Consider the following 21,982-nt stretch of genomic DNA (forward strand, 5'->3'; position numbering starts at 1 on the left):
ACACCAAACAAATCAAAGAAAATACAATGAGTTTTATTTACAGCATTATTACAGTATACCAATGGACAAGCGATTAGATACATAAATTGACCTCAAAAAAATGCATCAGATATTCCATCAAAGTGCTGCAGGAGGTTAAGGTCACCGTTCAGCAGTATGACACTGGGATATCGGCCCTATCTTTCTGTCTCTGAACAAGTTTCCTGATGTGTAATGCACTGTTTGTGCAAATACTAACTTTTAAAACCAGCCTTTGTAAAATGCATCGTCTATTCAAAAAGTTCATGTGTCTGGTAAATTACAGCATTTGGGATTTCTTTCAGCATGCAAAAAGTATACGAGCACAGCATGTCATATTATGGATAAGATACAGGTGTGTCATTTCTTGCACACAACGTGTTATCAAAAATAGAGATGAAAAATGAATCAGATGAAAAGTCCTCAACATCAGTGAGAAATGCTCATGTCTTCTCACTGAAACACTTCTGCAGACTACAATGGACTAAACACTGCTCTACATCAGACTATCCAATTATGTGTCCTTTAACAAAAAGAAAACCTAAACTTCAGATACACCATCTAGCGTGTGCAAGTTCATATTGCCCTTATATATTGATGAAACAGGAAAAAAAAAAAACTAACAATAAAAACGTTCAACTTCAGTTATATCCATAAATAACTTTTTAACACCATATATGAAACATTCAAGAAGCCAAAGACTGCCCTATTCTTCTTCAAATACGTGAAATTAATTTGCTTATAAAAAAATAAACGGGTACTCTGGACCACAAAGTGACTTGCCAAATGAGAAATGACATCATTGTATACAAATATTTGGGCACCGTTTCCTTCATAATGCACTAAAGAGAAATCACTACTGCATATGTTTTCGTTTTAAAGTGTGCAATGTCATCTTACAGGTTACATTCCTTGACTGCAAATAACTTTAACCATAAGACGAAGAGTAAAAGAAAAAAGTTAAAACCAATAGCTTGTTTTAAAAGCATCTTTAGGTGGACATTAAAACCAGGCCAGATTCACAGGAGTATCCTAAAAATACAACATATAACAGCTGCTACAAGACCAAACAGCACTGAAGCTTCATGTATTAGCTGTGCAACTCGAACATTTAGAGAATTGAGTATAACGGTGACTAGTGTGTCCACGTGCTCACCGTTTAAGTGGTATTTTCTGTGTGATGTTTGTTATGAGCATCACGTGACCCTCGTTAAGGCTGTCTCATGCATGTATCTCACAAAGACAAGATGATACTGCCTGAGTGTATTCATTGCTAATTTGTGCTAACATCTCAAGCACAAATTAACGTGACCAAAAGACAACGTTCAGAAAACTAAAGTGTTAATCCATTGGATTTAATGTGGCAAAAAAAAAAAAAAAAAAAAAAAGCATGTCTAGGAATTTGATTTTAACCCCATGCATCTATTCTGATCTCATACCTTTAAAAGGCTAAAGGGCTTTTCCTCACTTTTGATAAAGCTCAGTGAAGATTAAGAGCCGGAGGAGTGCACACTGGGAATGGGGTAGAACTTAGAGACTCTGCTCTGGGTGGTAGGATTGAGGCATTCGGACTCTCCACTCATCTTAAAGAAGACTTCCTGTTCCTGCAGTTTACGAGTGAACTCTTCCTCCAGAGCCTAAAAGAGAGCAGGAGAGAATTATACTGTGTGTACAAACAATAGTCCTACTCAAAATATAAGATGGTATATCATACTTGGAGTGCTCAAATTCTAATAGTTTTTTTATGAAATCCTTAAATTACACTTTTATTTTGTTAGTGCTGCTCTTTTGAACATCTATTCTGAACAGCAAAAACACAGTTTCCACAAAACATTAAAAGGGATTGTTCACCCAAAAGAGAAAATTCTGTCATTCATTAATCACTCTTGTGTTGTTTCAAACATGCAAGGCCTTCCTTCATTTTCGGAAATTAATTTTTGATGAAATCTGAGAGCTTTCTGGCGAAATTGATTAATAATGTTTATAATGTTTTTTGAATAACTGATGATTTTTAAAGATGCCCTTACTACATTTCTGGGCCTTAAAAGTGGTAGTTGTGTTACTGTTTATGCAAGGATTAGGAAACTTCATCTCTAGAAGATTAATTTAAATGTTTTTGATGAAGAAAGGACTTATGGGTTTGGAACGATATGAGAAACAGTAATTAAATGACAGAATAAAGATTTTTGGGTTAACATTTAAGCAGCACAATTGAAAACGCGAGTAGCAACTGCTCTGTGATGTCACACACACACACACACACACACACACACAAAAAATCAACCAAATACCTTCTTTCTGGGCGGAAGCTTCTCTCTCCAGTCTTTCAGCTCTTGACTGTGCTCCTCATCCAGCTCCTTCAGCTTTTGAGTTTCATGCTCAATCAGGAGGTGGCATTTCTCATTCTGATGGCAAAGAGATGGCAAAACCAATATTACAACCAAATACAGAGACATGCATAATTTAAATGTAATAAAAAAAACAAGCACCAAGTATTTTACAGACCTGCATCTGTTGAAGTTCTCTGATGTTGGAGTCACACTGCAGCTGCAGGTCTCTCATCTGGTTCTCATGTTTCTGATGCTGATGAAGTCTCTCATTCTTCTGTCTCTTGTCCTCCTGAGTGGCAAACTGCTCAAAATAAAGCAGAAAACACCCTCAGGTTTGAACACAAGCCCGACTACTCTGATCTTGACAAAGCTTCCTGACAGAGGCTCTGACCTGTTTGATCTTCTCTCTGTCCTGCTCTGGTGTTCCTGTGCCAGTGATCCGCAGGCTCTTTTTAAACATCGCCATACGGGTCTTGGCTTCACTGCGCTGGATCTTGGGCAGCCGAGCTCTTTCCTGCGCCTGCCTGTTCTTCATCTCCTCTATCAGCCGCTGGTTATAACCCTGCATCTGCTCCATCTCCTGATGACCCGGTGATGTGCGAATAAACAGTCAAAGAGTGGCTACAAAACATACATCTTTGATACACGGAATAGATTGACAGTTAGGTCTCACCTTGTCATGTCTTTTGAGGAGCTGATGTCTCTGCATGAAGTACTGGTCCTTCAGCTGCTGCTTAAGCAACTGGTGTTTCTCCTGCAGGTGGCGCTCCTCCAGCTCCCACATGGCTGCCTCCCGAGCTGTGTGTTTGAGAGCCAAAGAAGAGAGGAAATAGAATGATTCTTAGCCTTTAAAACCAGACCAAAAATTCATGTTTAGACATGTTTTGCAGACAGGAAATCATATAGTTCATTACACATCATAGACATCAAATCTTAACACAACATGTCTGGAATCATTTTCTCACACGTCTCATCGAATGAGATCTGGGCCGCACCTCAGGAGACACACGGCTGGCCTTTATAAGAACTTGAGAACTTTATAATTGGACCCCCGTCTGAAAATAACAATTAACGCTTTACTGTCTGTAGAAGCAGGTAACATGTTTGGCTTGTTTCCTTTGTGGTTGGAGATGAAAGTGTGACCTAGAAAAATCTATCGCATATGCGCAGCTAATTCATTTATAATGAACAAAACCACATTTAATACAGAAGGTCTACAGGACTTCCTCATAGCATCAAACATTGAAGTCTGAAGTGAAACTATTTGAAGGCTTGCTGCAGGCAAACAAAAACGTTACCACAAATGCTTTCCATTTTTATCATTAATGTCAGAACATTTACAGTGTTTATAGAGGGCCTGACCTCTCATAAGCTGCTGCTTGTGGTTGAGACAGTCTCTCTCAATAGTGGCGATCTCTAGTTTGTGCTGCTGGATGATCTTCTTCAGAGCTCCATCCAGCTCCTGCTGCTGCTTCTGGAGAAACTCTTGCTCCTAAGAGAGATAGATGGGGAAGAAAAATAGAGAGGAGGAAAAGGAGGAGGAATCGGGTACAGAAACAACAGGGATTATAAATTATTAACTGTACATGATCATGCTCCAAGGGGAAGCAGTCAAAAAAAAACAAAAAAAATCACATGAGCAATACCACAGCACTGATAACACTGCATTAAGAGGAAAGTCACACACTTAAACCATTTAACGAGGATAAAACATTTATAATTCATGATAAATGGATAAAGGTTTGTGAAAGGAAGGAACGAGAGAATAGATTAACACATATAAAGTCACAGTACAGCTTAACAACCTAAAGGTAGGTTATTTTCTTTGTTGATTGAGAGGGGGAATCATTAGGATGGATAAAAACATGGTTAAATGCGTATTACAACTTCACTAATTGCTGAAAGCTCATTGAAATGATCAATTTACTGAATGCAAAAAAGTTTGTACACTACCTTTGAAAAGATTTAGCTTAGTTATAAGTCTCCTACACTCACCAAAGCTACACTTATTCATTCAAAAAAAACTATGCAAACTGCACTTTTTGATTTGTATTAAAATCGAGAAATTATTTTTAAATTGTATTGGGTTTTTTTGGGTTTTTTTTTAAACAAAACTTGTTCCTGTAATGGCAAAGCTACATTGTCAGCAAAATTTTTGATTGGTACTGAATGTGTTTGTATAATTACATTTATAATTTTGTGGCAGATTTCAGATACATGTGGGCCTGCCTAAAGGACATGTAGAACAACATTGAAATGAGCAATAATGTTAATATATACAATCATTTATAAGCTGCTACAATAATATAAAATAATAAATAAAATTAATAATAATAATAATAATGCATTTCAAAAGTCACCCTGATCTTCGACTCCTGCTTTAAACTTGGCCTTCAGTGGCACATAGAAAAAAAGCAGCAATGGTGACGCACAGAAACTTGACTAGAATTTCAGTAACAGTATGAGACAGTGAGCGGATAGAAGATACACTGAGACACTGCAGCAACACAGGCGACAGCACTCCAAAACAACAGCACCTTCCTGCCCGCATGTGCCGTCCACATCACATTCAAAATCTACTGTGCTCTTACAAAAGGACGCGCTTCAAAAGAATCATCAAATCAATTCTGCTAGTGTCACTCTGCAAATATACACTGCAATTCAGGTGTGACAAAAGTGTACTGATTCCAGGGAGGCTCATGGGAACTTCTCTGTTCTGAGAGAGATCTGCTGACAACTTGCATTTTTGGATTGTATACCATTTTATGGCCTATTTTTGTGAGCTAAAACTATTCTCATTAATAAACTACAACACAGCTAAACAATTACAGCCGTTACACTGTGAACGTGCAATTTGTGTATGCATCTGCTCTGTATCTTGCGTGACGGACGGGCACATGTGAGAGGGTTGAGTCACGAGGAGAGTGGAGACTTACATCCTGCATCTGAGCGTTGAACAGAGCACATGAGGACAACTGAAAAGACTGTATCATAACCTGGGCCACACCCTGTGGAGCAAAACACAGCCAACTCCACCACGTCAGGAACAGGGGACACACACCAGCACTCAAGCGTATCGCACGCAAACCAGACACACATCTCACAATATCATCTAGTCTTCTCATTGCATTGCAGTAATCGGTTAGTTTCCTGTGTCGCGTGCAGTGAGTTCTTCGAGACGATTGACAGGGAGAGGGTTTAGCAGCTGGTGAGCCTGAAGGACCATTATCAGTTAGTGCAGCTGTTGTCCTCGACATGCGTGATGAGATGCAGCGGTCATCGTTAGACTCCTCGAGATCGATACCACATCCTACGTGGTCAATGTGTGTGGGTGCTCCCCCCTTTTTAAAGTGGTTTGGCTACTTTAGCTACACACGTTTTCAACAGGTGCCTAAAAATCAAGCTGCATGTTTCAGAGAAAAGCATAACAGGAACTCATGATAATGGTGTTTCACCATTTGCAGCAGATGCTGCATTACATAAATTCATCTCTGTATCTGCTATGAGTTTGGATAACAGACAGGAAGTCAGTGATGAGCCATTAGAAAAGTACAGGACAAAGTCTCCATTAATGCCCACGATTGATTTTTAAATAAGAAATTTAACACCAGAGGGGCAAAAAACAGAAGTGAAAGTGTAGTAGCTGGTAATTAAATTACCTCTTCATGTTGAATGACTGCTAGGTCGTCCTTTAAGCGTTTCATGAGCTCTTTTCTCATGTGTTTAGGAGACATTCCGACCTCTTGTTTGACCTATAGTGTGAGCGTGCAGACTGTTGGGAATGAATGCTTTACTGGCATAGGGACTGATTGTGTAAGTCATTAGTCGAAGACTCTCATGCAAAATAATCCAGGAAGTGTTAATTTAGAACCTGATGAATGATTTAGTATTTGAGAGATAATCATCCTCGAACCACTGATGATTTCTGACTGGGTTAGCAGTTAATATAAAGAAGATTCCAATAACCCATCAGCTACTACCAGTAAGAGTTGTTCAGAAGCCGAAGAACAGTGAAAGCCCACTAACAGCAGCTAATATAGAGCCCTCTTGTACCTCCACAAACCATCAGAATATAGATTCCCTCAAAAGTATTTTATAAAAGATGCACACATATATATATTGCTGGCATTTATTCTTTGTGAAGAAAGTTTAACAGTATTGGCAGCAGGTCATTTTTTTCAGTAGATCAGCATGTCAAAATGTCATGTATCAGAAGGATATTTTGCTGGGGGGTCAAAACTGTTCAACTGACCCTAGATTGCCTTTGTTCTCAAAAATGCCAGTCATTGTTTAATTGAAAATATTAACATTTTTAGTGTTATAATGGGAAAACTGAATTTTCAGCAGTCATGGTCACATGGTCCCTCAGAAATCATTCTAATATCCTGATTTGTTGTTCAAGCAGCATGAAATAATATCATCAATTTTAAAAAGAGCTGCCGCTGATGAACGTTTTTGTAAAAAATATACATTTCAGGATTCTTGATGAGCAAAGTTCAAAAGCAGAATTTATTTGAAAAAACATGTCTTCACAATCACTTTTAAACAATTTAATGCATCCATCCTGTTAATTATACTAACCTACTGATTACTTAACTAATTACTTAAACCTGCTGCTCAGCAATTGAAGTGTGCATCTTTTTTGACATCTACTGTCAATTTTAAGTATTTTTAAAATGAAAGGAAACTTAATCTCTAGTACTTAAGAGTCTATAAACACAGTGTGTTCCTATCAAGAGAAGAGGCCCTTCACCACAGCACTGATCTCCACTCATTACATCACACTCACACAGGCAACATAATTAGTGACATTTACAAAAGCATCAGAATAAAAACAGTCAATTTTACGAGGTAACACTTTATAATAAGGTTCATTAGTTAACATGAACTAAGAATAAACAATACTTCTACAGCATTTGTTAATCTTAGTGTTAATTTCAGCATTTACTAATGCATTATTAAAATCCCAGGTTGTGCTTGTTAACATTAGTTAATGCACTCTGTACTAACAAGAACAATGAACGACTGTATTTATATTAACATTAACAAAGAGGAATAAATACTGTAACAAATGTAATGTTCATTGTTCATTTATGTTAATTAACATGTTAAATCATGTTAATGAATGACACCTTATTGTGAAGTGTTATAATATAACAAATAATAACTAATAATAATAATAATAATAAAGTAACACTTAATAGGTAGAAATAATTTAAATCAAGAAACATTTGAACAGTTTCATGAAATGGAGAAAGAGAGGGAGATAAAATGAGACACTGACTTATCAAAATCCAATAAGGCATTCTGTTCATGCATATGACAGCATTAGAGAGGGGCAAGCTGTCTATTACAAGCGCCAAAGTAAAACCAAAAGCAAAAAGAGAGAAGAGAGACTCTAATAGTGCTAATTTATGAGCATGTATCATGCGGGCTGATAATGCACTCAGAGACAGCTAAAATGTGCTCTATTATAATGTTACTGATTATGACAGCAAATGCACCATGCACCGCCACTACCACCTAAAAGCAAGTAAGACCCGTCACATATCCTTCTCATTACCATGAAGCCATGCATGCACTGAAATCCCTCCATTTGAAAAGACCAGCGAGAGGAAGATGCGATGGAATGAAAAGAGCCTTTATTTTGCTCCTAGCCCATTGCTTAGCACCCAATTAACCTTTAAAGCTGTTCCTGCAGCCTGTATGAGGATGGACATAATTGAATGTGAGAGCCAGAGTTTTGTTAAGTAAACATAACATGATAAGAAAAGAACTGCTTTGCATTTACAAGTCTGAATAGAAAGCAGAAGACAAAGCTAAGACGTGTCTAAGAGGACAGATGAGGAAATCAATTCCATTTGCGGCAGCATTGTGATTCAGAAGCAAAGCTGCCAATGTACACTAGCGAAACGATAGAGTGTCTGTTGGCTTTTGAATCCCCAGAAAACAAGAATGAAAAAGCTGCTAAAAGCATACCAATTAGGGATGAGCATGAGTAATCTAACAGTCTGTCACACACACATTATTTATTTATATATATATATATATATATATATATATATATATATATATATATATATATATATATATATATATATATATATATATATATATATATATATAAATAAATAAAGAGAGAGAGAGAGAGAGAGAGAGAGAGAGAGAGAGAGAGAGAGAGAGAGAGAGAGAGAGAGAGAGAGAGAGAGAGAGGCAAAGGTTGCTAAAGATACTTTTCAACAACAATTAGTGAAATAGCATAACATTAGTGAATGTTGCATTTTAACTAAAAATACACTTGTGACGACTCAATTTTCAAGTGTCAGTGTACCTGGCTATTAAATTACCCTAAATGCTCATCCACAGTATTAACAACAGGTCATGGCCTGATGAACAAATACATGCAAAGCATATAGTGCATCCAGCTCTACATCTCTCTTTCTCGGTTACCTCTTTTTTGCGGTTCTTCAGCATGTTCTGGAACTTGGAGAGCTCCTTGTCCTGCTCTGCTTTGATCCTCTTGGCCTCATCTCTTAGCCGGTTGGTGTGGTCCTGCTCCAGACGCTCTATGGTCTGTTTCTGCTGCTTCTCAAGGTTCTCCACCTCTTGGTCATACTGACGTTTCTTCCCCTGGAGAGAGAAAGAGGAATACTGAGCAATACTGTTATAGAAACGAATGTGTGTCAATCAACTTGAGCTTTCTGCTTGTGTCCTTTTGTGACATTATGAGGCTGTTAAAAAAAAAAAAAAGTGATGAACAATATTATCAGAATTGGCCAATAAATCCTTAAAACAATAGCGGCTGCTGTAGCCCAGGTCACAATACCCATCTGCTATTTTATTTACTTAGGGGGCTATGTTGGCAGGAATTTAAAAAAAACAAAACAACAACAAACATAACACTTGAAAATTAAATAATATATGCAGATTTATTCAGTAATATTTAGTATATTTTAAAACGGATTGTGAAACTCTTTCACAACTCTTTCGGAGGAGCTCTTTTTTTTTTTTTTTTTTTTTTTTTTTTTTTAGAGATTTTACAGACAAACTGTAAGAAATCTGTAAGAAAAAAAACAGCAGAGATTGATTTTATTAAAGTTACCTTTAAAGCATTCTTATACTCTCATAAAAAAAATAAATAAAAAAAATGTTAATAAAGTTTTTTATTACTAACAAATATGTCGTTGTTTTAAAACAATGAGAAATATACATATACTGGTATTGGCTATCAGTGATTTTTTTTTTTTTACAACGGATATCGGCAAAAATATACTACAGATACTAAATTAGATACTTGTAACTTATGCGTCATACAGCACAAGCCTGTCACGATAACGTTTTGTCGTGCGATATATTGCCCCATAAATAACTGCAATAAGCAATACTATTGAAATTTTAATACTATTTTATGCCAATGCATAATATAACAGCTTAATAATGCAAGAAGGCCAACACACTTTAAATTGACAACAAACATTTAATTCTTAAAAATATGCAGATCATGGAAACCAAGTATCAAAATATTAGATACCTTAGAAAAATTAAAATGTGCATTTACAACTTATTCAATTAGAAATTAGAGATTTTTTTCCATCTTTTCTCTGAAAAGTAAGGGTGCACACTATTACTGAAAAACATGATTTCTATTAAGCTTTCAGATCTGTGTATGAACAAAGGCACAGATCCCTAAATAAGACCTTTTCTGCAGATTAAACCTTTTTTTGTAGAAGGATTTAAAAAAAATGTAACTAGCATCACATGACTAGACCACATTGTGTACTGTTTTTTATAATCTATTCCATTTAATTATAACAGGCAATATATTGCATCGCAAAAAATTATTGAGGTCATGTACATGTATTGTGCTATATTGTGATAAGTCAAAAGGTAAATTATTGCGAAAGACCTAATACCGCATTTGAGTGCAGTAAATATAACTTTCCTTCAGTGTTTATGGATAAAATAAGAGTGTAGAATAAACAGCGGATGGCAATGAATTACAATGTTGAATGTAAATGAAACGAATGAGACAATGAGAGTGCTGACCGTCATTTCCTGCTCGAAACGCCTGAAGAGCTGCTCTTTCTGCTGCTGCAGTTTATTGCTGAGCTGCTGTTGAGATCTTTGCTCCTCTTTTTGCAGCAGCCTCAGTTCTCGTAGCTCCTGACGCCTACAGAACAAACATCACACTTTTTCAGAAAATCTAATATGACTTATGCATTATCAGATCACATTACCATTTCCCAAATGCAAAATAACTAGAAACACTAACTGATGTCAGCTTATATACCTCAAAAATCTCAGTTCCTCACTCTTGGTGTCATTGTCGGTGACAATCTTGGATGTGGTGACACTGACTTCCACCCCGTCAACCATAAACTTACGGGTCTTTTTCAGTGTTTTCTTTTGGCGCTTGGTGTCCTGTGGGATTGAATAAAGTTTAATGTAGAGGTTTTCCTACAGGGCATTCATTTTAAGCACATCTGGGCAGAGTTATATGTACCTGTATTGAAACCGATCCTTCTTTGCTTTTGGAGAGGAAGCTGGAGATTGACAGATTAATGTCAATGCTGTTAGTATCTGCAGCAGAACTGCTGCCGGAGTCAGAGTCTTTCTCCTTTTCAACATCACGTTTTGCTACCTCTGCATTTTGGTCACTCTCAGCCACGGTTGGTGCTTCCTGGATCTCTGGTCTGTCTTCATGGGCTTCTTGAGGTTCCTCTGTTGCACTGACCTCCTCTTCTTTTACACCATTGATAACAACAACAGGGAATTCATTCACAGAGTTGTCTTCTACTACATCTACCCCCTTGGTTGCAAGATCGTCTTTGGGTTCTGAACTCTTAATCTTATCTACAGCTTTTTCTTGGTCCTCTGTTGCCACTGGAGGAAGATCCTCTGTTACCACTTCAGTAGAAACATCTGGTGAAGTTTCAGCTTGCTCCTCCTTTAACTCTTCTGTCGGGACATTTGGTGTGGGTACAGTTCTCTCATCTTCCATCAGCTCCTTTTTATTCATATCTCCCTCCGTCTCAATTTTGTTTTCAGTTTTTTCTGAAACCTCAGTTGGTTCAGTGACAGCTTCTTCAGTAAATCCATCAGATTTGTTCTCTAATTCAGCTATATCTGAAGGCACGGTAGGTTCCTCTTCCGTGGTTTGTGTTTTGGCTTCTTGCTGTGTTTCTTTACACTCTTCTTTTTTCTTCTCTGCTGGCTCTTCCACCTTCACTTCCTTCTTTTCTTCCTCCCCAGTTTCCTCACTGACGGTTACAATCTCTTGAAGGATAGTATCATTTGATTCAGGAGGATTTGGCTTATCAGAAATCTCTACTTCTGTGGTCACAGGAGCGTGTGATTCTTCGTGTTTTGGAATAGCCTCCTCACCAGAACGTGATTCCTCAGTGCTGGTGTCTGATGGACTGGCCTCATTCATCTTCTCATCCTCAGCTTGGTTGGGTTCAGTGGCATCTACCACCATGTCAGAGGTCTTATCACTAGCTTGAACCTCTGAAGTGGGGTTTCTTTCAGGTTCAGCCTTCTCAGTGACTGACTCAAGAGTTGGCGTGTTCTGATACTGCCTCTCATCCTCTGAGCTGCCAACGCTGGTGTCCGATAATGCACGTTTGTGTCCAGGCACCACCTACATATAATAAAATAAACAAAGTGACTACAGCGCCAAAATGCTGTGCCCTGTGCATTCAAATCAAAATTCTGCATGGAAACAATGACACCATATTCCCATGACAATTTCTGGGTTTCTAGTTCTTAAAGTGGTTGTTTACATACCGGCTGGGACTCTGGCTCTTCTTCCTCCTCTTCCTCTTTGCCATCTTCAAACTCCTCAAACACTTCAGCTTTAGCCTCAGCAATCAGCTCTCGCAGTGGTTTGTTATCCACCACATTTGAAACAAATGGATGCTGAAAGCAGAACATGGCTGATCACTATATTTTTGCATTTTAATTTTAACCTTTAAACTAAACTGCCTGAAGATATACAAGATTTCCCAACCTGTAAGAGCTGCAATGCACTCCACCTATTGTCTACATTTTTATCCAGTGCTTTCCGCAGGAAATCACTAAACTCAGGAGACCTGTTTAACACAGCAGAGGAACAACATGAACTCTACGCTACATGTAAAAGGTCTCTTCATTTGGGGCTTACGGTCAAAACTATTAAGCAACAAGTTATGCAGTTCCAGGCTGACCATGTGTTGGGACTATGGATAGGCGACTGCTTATATGACTAGCTAAATTCAGCTAAATTGCCTCCAGCCTGGAGTTTTCATTTTTGAGTTGGGAGGTGATTTATCATATCAGTATCAGTTTTTTGTTTGTTTGTTTTTTTTAAATGACCCTTTAACTGAACTAATTATTTTTAATCAATTAATTGTTTATATTGTTAATCACATTTTGCTTCATTATTGACATGTGGAAAATCATAGATTTATGAATCATAACTCTCACCATCGTGATGGTGTTGCAAGTGTGGGGGGCTCAGACTTTGCTATTTTTAGCAGGACTCTCATTGGGTTCATCTCGTGGTTGGGCGGCTCGATCTGTGCCAGCTCGATCAGAGTCACCCCCAGGGACCAGATGTCCGCTTTGTAGTCGTACGGTCTGTCCTTTGACGTCTCGCACATCACCACCTCGGGTGCCATCCTTACATTTGAGAGTGGGAGGGAGGGGATTTTAAAAACTGAGCATAAAGAAGCTTATTGTGCACCATATTCACAGCTTTCTTCTTACATAGTGACAGATCTCATGATTCAATGCAAGACTTGATAAATTGAGTGACGAACCAGTATGGTGTTCCAATAAAAGAGTCTCTTCTCTGAAGGGTCTTTGTATTCTTTGCAGACACTCCAAAGTCAGCTGAGAAGAAACATTGATCAAACTTAGAGACACAGTATAGCTGACAACAACATGCATAAGAAAGAAATGATTTTGAATCAATAAGTAAACTCAAAAACTAAAATAAACACATTTCATATACTTTTTAACAAAGGACTTTACAGAGACCTTTACAGATTTTAAGATTACTGAATCAAAAAAAGAATGTAAAAAAAAAGAAAACTGTATAAATTTAAATGATAAACATATACATGAATTACTTATACAAATCACATTATTAAATAAATAATTACTCATACAAATAATTGGGGCTCTATATTAAATGAGTAAATTGTACATTTAAAATAAACAGTTTATAGATAAACTTTATGAAGCTATTACCCAATTTGACATCTCCATCTGAGGTAAAGAGAATATTTCCAGCTTTCAGGTCCCGGTGTATAATCTTACTCTCATGGAGGTAAGTCAGTGCCTCCAGCGACTGTTTACACACAACCCGGATCTGAGGCTCTGTCAATGGCCTCTCCAGCTCTGCACACAAGCACACACGCAAAATGGTTGAGTCGCCGCTAAGCAAGTACACTTTATCACTTTATTTGCAAAGATGTGTATTTTAATTAATCCAGACAAATAAATATATTGTAACAGTGACAAAGGTCTATGGCTCATTATTAGACATATTCTCTGTTGTTGTTTTTGGCTAGATAGAGCACACTGCTCCCTTGTGACTGAAGCAATGCAAACAGGTCTTTATTACAGCAGCGCTGCTGGGATAGGCCCTCACAGAACAGACAGAAGGCAACAGAGGGAGTCATAACAGCACAAAGAATGAGTCAACAAAAGCATTTCAATCATAAGAACACCTCCTCACCCCAACACCTCCCACGACAACACCTCTTTTACAGGCTAAATGTAGAAGAGGCCAGATTTTCATCACAGCAGACTAAACGGTCATCAGAAAGAGAGGTCTTATTCTTACAGGACATTGTTTACAATTGTAAAATGTTATTTCCATCAACTTCGTTTTGTTTTTGGCTGAATTAATACCACTGAGAGCCATGAAAAACTTGTAAAATCTACTTGAATGAATTTGCTGACATGGCATGTCACTGAAAAGATCTGATGTGTGTGGGGACATTTCAACAAGGCTTCCAACCAACACAGAAAAAGGCTGACTAGCTTTAAAAAGAGCCTAACCACTCCTTGAAATCCGACTTTGATAATTATATGGTGCAGTCCAGTGGCAAAAATGAGCACAGCGTGCTGGTGTGCCAGTGAGGTCTGGAGGAAAGGAACATCATCGCACAGTAGAACAGACCCAGACAACCACAGTGCCTTCTATTTCCTTCAATTAAACAAAGGACATAAAACTTACCCAACATCACAGCGTCCACTGCTCCTCCAGCACAAAACTCAATGAGAATCTAAAGAGCGGGGTAAAAAAAAAAAGTTCCACAATATGAATGAACAAAGAACGGCACCGATGCCACAGTGTGCAACGTACAGTTTACTTTGATTACAAGAATAATTGGTTTGGTTGGGTGGGTGTTTATCACTCTTGGTAGAAAAGAATATTTAACAATATTTGGCTAAATTATGGACATATTATTAGTTTCTTTTGGCTTGCATTCAACACACTAATGACTTCCCTTACAAACCTGTTCAGAGGTCTTTGTTACTGACCCTCTCAGGTGTCATTAGAACAATCCACAATGAGATGAGAGCATTTGTGAAATTGCTAATCCAATTACTAGTTTTATTAGATTAGCCAAGCATTCACTTATTTTGTAGTATATTGGATAATGGTAGCGAAACTTAAAACTCTGAGTAAAATGATAAAAGCATTATGTAAGTGAACACCATCATATTACACTGAACACAGCAGCTGGTCATTAATACGCCACAAAAGGTAACAGGTGCTGCAGAAAAATCAATACAAACCTTATACTATGCCATCACCCATAAGAGAAGAGTACGCATTGATGACAAATAATCACACAATTACATTCACAATCTCATCACAAACCCTGGAAACTTAGTTTATTAGACATACCTCTTCACTAGGCTCCAGCTCTTCCATATAAATGTTAATTCAAACTGTGTCAGAATTAATTATGAACACTGACGGGAGGCTGGAGAGTTATGATAAACAATTGAGTGCTGTGCAGATTTTAGGCTATTTTCTATGAATATTTTGTACAGCTGACACGGAGCTTAAGAATGATCTCTCTAAGCATTTAAAAAGCATGCTTGCGCTGCTATGAGCTATGCATTCATATCTCTTGATTAGCAGCCAGGCTAAGCAGACTGGACTTGCATCTAATTAATTCATGAGCACTTTCTCTGGTCATTTGAAATAGGCCATTATCCTTCTATACATGCCAACCGGAGAGGAGAGGATCATATGAAACCATTCTGCCGTAATTATCCTAGGAACTCTATGGTAGAAAAATAGGATCCACTGACACTCTTTAGAAAGGGATGAATAGAGAGGTATACTGTAGACTAATATGGAGCTGCTAAGCCTTGCCATTGTTATTACTCAGTATCAAACCATGAAACATGAAATTAGCAGGCTTATGAATTGTTAAATTACATGGGAATGGTCTTGGGATCATAACACGTAAGATTTCATTGAGGGAAAAAAAATATAACATATGGCATTTACATGGAATTTCAAACTTGTTACAAAGCCCAGAATGAACATTATGCTTCTTTAATAGGCTGCAAGTGTGTGAGACATGATTTGTGTACAAACACTTTTAACCAACAGCATAGTGCTACTCTTTGATGAGTAAGGCAAGAGTGAAGTGTGCTCTCACTCCTACTCCTCCTCCAGAGGTCAGTGTGTGTGTGTGTGTGTGTGTGTGTCTGGCTGCAGAACAGCTGAAGTAACCAAACCTCTCCTAAGAAGAGTCACTCACCCATAGTTTGCTCTCATAATAGAAAGCATCCAGCAGTTTGACTATGTAGTGATGGTCACAGGAGGCGAGGATGTCGATCTCTACCATGTAGTCCTCCAGCTCCTCTTCTGTTTTGGTATCGATCACTTTAGCTGCAGCCAGGATCCCGGTCTGTTTGTTCTGAGCCTGTGATAAAAGGAACCCAGTGGGGAACATTCAACAGGTGGCATACAAGGTGTTCTATGATGCTGTACAGGCCTGGTATTCAAACAGCAGCACTTTAATGTATGTGGGGCAGGGGCTTTTTCTTCATTCTTTACAACCTCATCTAGGTAGATAACGGTTCGTGTCACTGCAAGTACAAAGTACAAAACGTATTTTGGTGGAAGAGTGCTGATCTATCAGTGTGCATGTTTTATAGTGAATGGTAAATGCAGAAAGTGATCTATCCAATAGGCAAAGATTCGTTCCTACTTCAAATGACATTGTAAAACATTGCATTATAATCATCACAAGCCAACCAAACTTAATGTCAATTTATAAGGTTTACCTCAACTTATTTGCTTTTTGGGCTTATTATTATTTGTTTTTTTACAAATCTGCATCCTTATTTTTCTCTAATGTATTGCAAAATGATGTACTAGTTTGATTGAAGGCTCTGAGGTGTCCACTTTAATATTTCTGGCTGCCTTAATGTGCCTCTTTACTCTGGCGGTCAATCGGGCACAATCAATAATTCGAAGCTCAACTTTGCTTGCCCCCGCCTCAGACTGCCCACATAGTATTCACTAAACATTTTATGCATATGGCTCACTAAACTGGAAACACTTCTGCAAAGTCTAAATCTGATTGGCTTTCTGAGAGCCTAGCATGTGGCAGTCTTTATCGGTCTGCCAAGAAAAAAAGCCATGTCCTTGAAGAGTGCCTCAGAAAAGAAACTAAAATCTGGATTTCAAAAACTTGGTGAAGGTGAATGCCAGTCTATTGTAGCAACATTTACCCACCTCTAATCATAATATATATTAAAAAAAACATATCTGTTAATAGTCACTTTTCATGTCTGTCAGATAAATTCTTTTTTCCTTTCACCCGATATGAAGTCCAACTTGAGAGATTGTATTTATACAAATAAAATACTGTTAACTTGACCTGAATTGTCTGATATATGTTGCTTTGTACTTCTAGAATAATAGGAAATCTCAGCATCACTTAGTGATTAAAGGAATATCAAATAAAACTATGATTAAAAATAAGGAATTTTGGTGTACGAGCTGTAATTTAGAGCTAAAATGACTGAGAGAGAAACAAATTCCTAAATGTACCCTGAGATTAGTCTACTGCCTTTGACCTACTTCATTACAAAAGCACTTATTCATAGCTTTACTCTAACAGGAGAGACATTCAGAATGAAACATAATCATCAAAGCACAGTGGCCTTTCTAGCAAATTTGTTTGTTACATACTCTGTGATTGAACAATAAGCCAACAACAAGACATCACATTAGTAACTATGTTATGAAACTTGTGGAATCAAGAAAACATATATATAAAAAAAATAACTCAAAACTGTAACGTCTTGTAAGATTAGCTCTTCTCTGTAGCCTGCAACTGACACACATCAGCAACAGAATCTATTCTTCAAAAAAGCAGAAGAAAAAAAAAAGGAAACAAGACAGGGTTACCTCACCTAGAGGCGTGCCAGAGGCTGTTTGAGGAAATACATATCTCCATGAAGCTTTGAGGTCATCCCTCTGAGCAACAATGCACAACCAATTAAACTCCTCCAGTTGTGTCAAGTGTTTGTACTAGCTAACCGTTTCAAAATATTCTATTCAAAGTGGAAGTGACTAATGGCGGGTGTAACGTGTTATTCCATTCTAACTCTTTCCATCCATGCCAACACTACCGTTTCTATTCTGGGATCAAGCTCTTAGTGTTAACAGCTACACCAAAACACAGGAGCAGAGAGAGAAAGGAAAGGGCCAAGTGTAAATTGACTTTGCACTTCTTCACCTGTTTCTACCCCAAGATCAACAGGAAATTAACACAGCATCTACATATCTGAAACAATCACCAAAAAAGGGTGTTATTTTGGTCTCCATTATTGTGCCACAGAACCAGTGAGTCTGGGCAGGTCACACTTGTGATACTTCTTTATTGTAATAGTACAGATACAAATACGCACTTACAATTCAATGGCAAACCTACCTCATTGTTTCAGGAAATATAAAAATCAAAATACTAATTCAGATCATATACCAGGCAAGCTTAAATTCACAATATGAAGAAGTACCTCATCTTGTTTTACATACTGTGATGTGCACAATTGTAACAGATTGTCCAAAAAGAAAGTTCCGTCCATTGATTGTTAATCAGCTAGTTTTGGAGCAGGCTTTAGGTTGACTAAATGAGAGGAGAATTCAGAAAACAGATAAGTGCTTAAATTAAGTTAGCAGCAAAATCACTTCTCATCTTAGAAATCCACATACTATACTTGTCAAGGAAAACATGTCGGACGATGCTTGATTTTATCCATCTGGAAATGACTGAATGGTGGTTGTTAGATATCAGAATGGAGGATTGTTCAATGCAGGTTTTCAAAAAAAACAACAACAACAACAACAACAACAAAAAACTGCCTGAATAGCCATTATAGATTATTAAATGTATATATCCAATAGCCAGTACGGCCAAAGTAAGGACTTCAGATTTATGATTACTAACACAAACAATATTTTTTTTCTGTTTTTGCAATAACATTCATTCATGATGTTTTTAAGAGTTTTGAAAAGTTTTAAAGAGGATTAACAAAACACACTGTATCGCTATAGACAAGAGAGGAGAAAAAAAACCTGTAAGAAGACAAAGAAACAACCTCTAATAAACCGCACAAGTAAGCCAGTGTCCAACAGCACTAGCATCACCGCACAGCTGCTAATCTGAGGCAGGAAGACACTGCTGATTCACCCTCTAGATCAACACACATTTACTCACATACAGCGTTACTTTCTCTTTGGACAATGTCTTTACATGCACTTAATTCAGAATAAGATGACTTCTATTTCCTCACTAATTTAGAATATGATGTCCATAAACTGAAGACACTGTTTTTATATTTTGCAAAAAGTTTAAACGACAAAGACTAATCTGACAGCATTTCAGGCCTGTCGCTAAACGATACCTCAAGATGCATTTATATATTTAGTATGACACACCCAACTTGTGCTTTCAGAAACACAATGCATTCCATGAGCAGAAGCAGTATGGAAACATTCTTAACCAGATTAAAGACTGAAGCAGGGAATGACAGGAATGGTGAGAATTGTGAGAAGTTTAATTATCAACTACAACTGGTCCTACAACAACTAGACAAATCAAAGCCAAATATAAAGTTTGTTCTCCAACTAATTTATGTTCTAAAAGGACATGAATGCCATTAGGTTTAACAAATATGCATTGAACATCATATCCTTGACTTCTCTACTGCCCTCATTTATTCACCCTCAAGTCGCTACAAACATGTTTCAGTTTCTTGCTTCTGCTAAACACAAAAGATCTTTTGAATGATGCTGGTAACCAAACAACGTGTGGTTTCCACTGACTTTTTTATACTAGTTACCAACATTCTTCAAAACATCTTTTGCGAATTGTCATTTTTAGGTGAACAATCCTAAATGTGTATAACTGTATCTCTGAACGAGCTGGTGTTGTCAGTCTGATGCCATGCACAGGGTGCCTCGCCATTACATTGAAATCTATGGAGCACTACATTGGATGCTGGTCAGAATGACTCCCAATCGCCATTCACGAAAAAATGATGCAACTGAAAGGAGACTGGTGCTGTTAGTCCTTCACATGTTCTTATGTGTTCTCCATGTTAAAACTAAATAACACAAGCTTGAAAATACATCAAGTTAAACAACTAACGACAAAAATGTACATTCTGGAGTGTACCGTTAAGCTCAATCAGCAGAGCTGAGAAGAAATGCAAATATACTCAAGGATGACACAATCACCTGCTGGTTAATATTTACCTTGTAGACTTTCCCAAAGGCTCCATCCCCAAGTTCTCCCACGATCTCCCAAATCTCCTCTGGGTTGATGTCTCTGTGAACGTGCTCATATTGTTTCTTCTTCTTCTCCGTGCCAAGCTTAAATATCTTCCGAAAATTGAAAAAGGACATTTTCTAAACGCAATCTAAAAGACTATCGATAAAAAAAAAGACTGACACGACATAAACTGTTAATACTGTACTGAACGAATCACTTGGGGAGTTGGCTAATGGGCTAGCTGTGGATGATCGATCCCCAGCTAACTCATTTAACTACAGTTGCAGACAGCTCCAAGTAATCCTGTGAATGATGGCGAAGATATCAGTCTCTCTGAAAGAGGCGGATATTAGCCTTTATGTGGCATTTCGCGTCTCCATAAGAGTGAATCATCAAGGCGAGCGACTCCTTCCACCATACAGGGATGGAAAAGTAACAGTCCACTTCCTCAGCTAGCTTTACAACGGCTACATGTGTGTGATCCTCAGCGTTTACCTCACCCGTCTAATTAAAAATACAGCTTCCTAGTCAAACAAGCGTCGAGCATTCAAATGTGTCGTTTAAAAAACTACGGTACAGTAAAATCCATAAGGGTGGAGGCGGATAGGTAGCTAGCACACCGTAAAAATGCAGAGCGGATGCTGATGACCAAACTCCTGTCTGAGCTCAGTCGACTCCTCACGGGAGGGGTGTGTTTTACAGCTTAGCCAACCAAAACTGTTTCGATAAAAACCGATCACACGAACCGCGGCACGCCAGCGGACGCTGCTCGAGGTGTTAAGAAGGACGTTTGTCGCGCCTCGATCCACGGCGGCGCGGGTCTCTCGTGACTAACTTCTCGAGGATGTTGCGGGAAAACTCGAAGCGCGAGCGTTTGGACGGGGAAGGCGCGTGCTCGGCGGAGGAAAGGCTGGCGCAGGCGCAGTCGGTGCTGAGCCTGGCGTCCTTACAGGCTGCGACCAATAGGGGTGATGGGGGTTTGATTCATTCCAGCAAATCGATTCTCTCGAATCACTCAATTGAGCTCAACCTTTCCTTTAGCTCGTTCAGAAACGACACTTTCCAGTTCATTCAGTTTGTTGACGGACCTTGGGTTAAGCGAAGCTCCCCCCCGATCTCGTTCAGACTCGTTTAATAAATTACGTAATTTAATGACAAAAAATTGTAATCACTTATTGAGAATAATGCGTAATTAAATTACAATTGGGCCTGTTCCTGAAAATTTTACTTTTACTTTTTTTTTTTTTACAAGTGGGGTTATATCTGAATATTTTTTCCACACACACCCACATGCAAATTTAATTGATGAATGTTTTATGAATTGCATTGACTGCTCTAAAATATGAGACACCAATGTTTCTGCAGTTTAGGATACATGTTTGTTCAATAGCAGTTTTATTTCCCATTTGGGTTTATGCATATTCATTTTTTTAGATGAACTCTTTTTCCAAACCATTCTAAGATGCCAGTGTTTTTTGTCATAGCTATGCAAAGATTTAATTTCAAAAACAGCATCATGGCTATTAAACTTTCTCGCTATGGTTTTAAATCTGTTTTTAATCTCAGAACAATCTCAAAGTAAGTCTGATTTTGTGTTGGCTGTGCTTTAAAAGTAAATCATTATAATCCTAATTTAAGAGATGAAGGATTTTGAAAGCCTGACAGTCCTACTCTAATCCTACCTGGTTTACATGCTTCAAAAAGATGAACATTGAATATTCTGAAAAGTGATCAAATGTAACCAGTTATACTACTTTAACCAAGTAATTGAAAAAGTCACACTATTTATTACAAATAGGGTAACTTGTACATTTCCAAAATAACCTTCCC

The 21,982-nt window shown here is 37.9% G+C and overlaps 1 protein-coding gene across 3 annotated transcripts; it reads right to left on the minus strand.

Moving 5' to 3' along the window:
• Nucleotides 1–12: 12 nt before the first annotated feature.
• On the minus strand, nt 13–21,074 carry slka (STE20-like kinase a). 3 transcript variants are annotated; one of them, XM_043256252.1, is made up of 19 exons: nt 20,137–21,074; nt 16,124–16,288; nt 14,575–14,623; nt 13,581–13,730; nt 13,148–13,220; nt 12,813–13,007; nt 12,358–12,439; nt 12,135–12,266; nt 10,852–11,988; nt 10,639–10,769; nt 10,395–10,518; nt 8,799–8,978; nt 5,285–5,356; nt 3,711–3,840; nt 3,022–3,146; nt 2,740–2,928; nt 2,524–2,649; nt 2,310–2,423; nt 13–1,655 (listed from the first exon to the last, which is right to left on the minus strand). In XM_043256252.1, the coding sequence occupies exons 1-19, from the start codon at nt 20,284–20,286 to the stop codon at nt 1,509–1,511; spliced, it is 3,471 nt and encodes a 1,156-aa protein (XP_043112187.1). In that variant the 5' UTR covers nt 20,287–21,074; the 3' UTR covers nt 13–1,508. The 3 variants fall into 3 exon arrangements, with proteins under 3 accessions (XP_043112187.1, XP_043112186.1, XP_043112188.1); XM_043256251.1 differs by lacking the exon at nt 5,285–5,356 and adding an exon at nt 6,008–6,100; XM_043256253.1 differs by lacking the exon at nt 5,285–5,356 and having other exon boundaries at nt 20,137–21,073.
• Nucleotides 21,075–21,982: the final 908 nt, after the last annotated feature.

Source organism: Puntigrus tetrazona, chromosome 13, assembly GCF_018831695.1.
Source record: "Puntigrus tetrazona isolate hp1 chromosome 13, ASM1883169v1, whole genome shotgun sequence".
Lineage (NCBI taxonomy): Eukaryota > Metazoa > Chordata > Actinopteri > Cypriniformes > Cyprinidae > Puntigrus > Puntigrus tetrazona.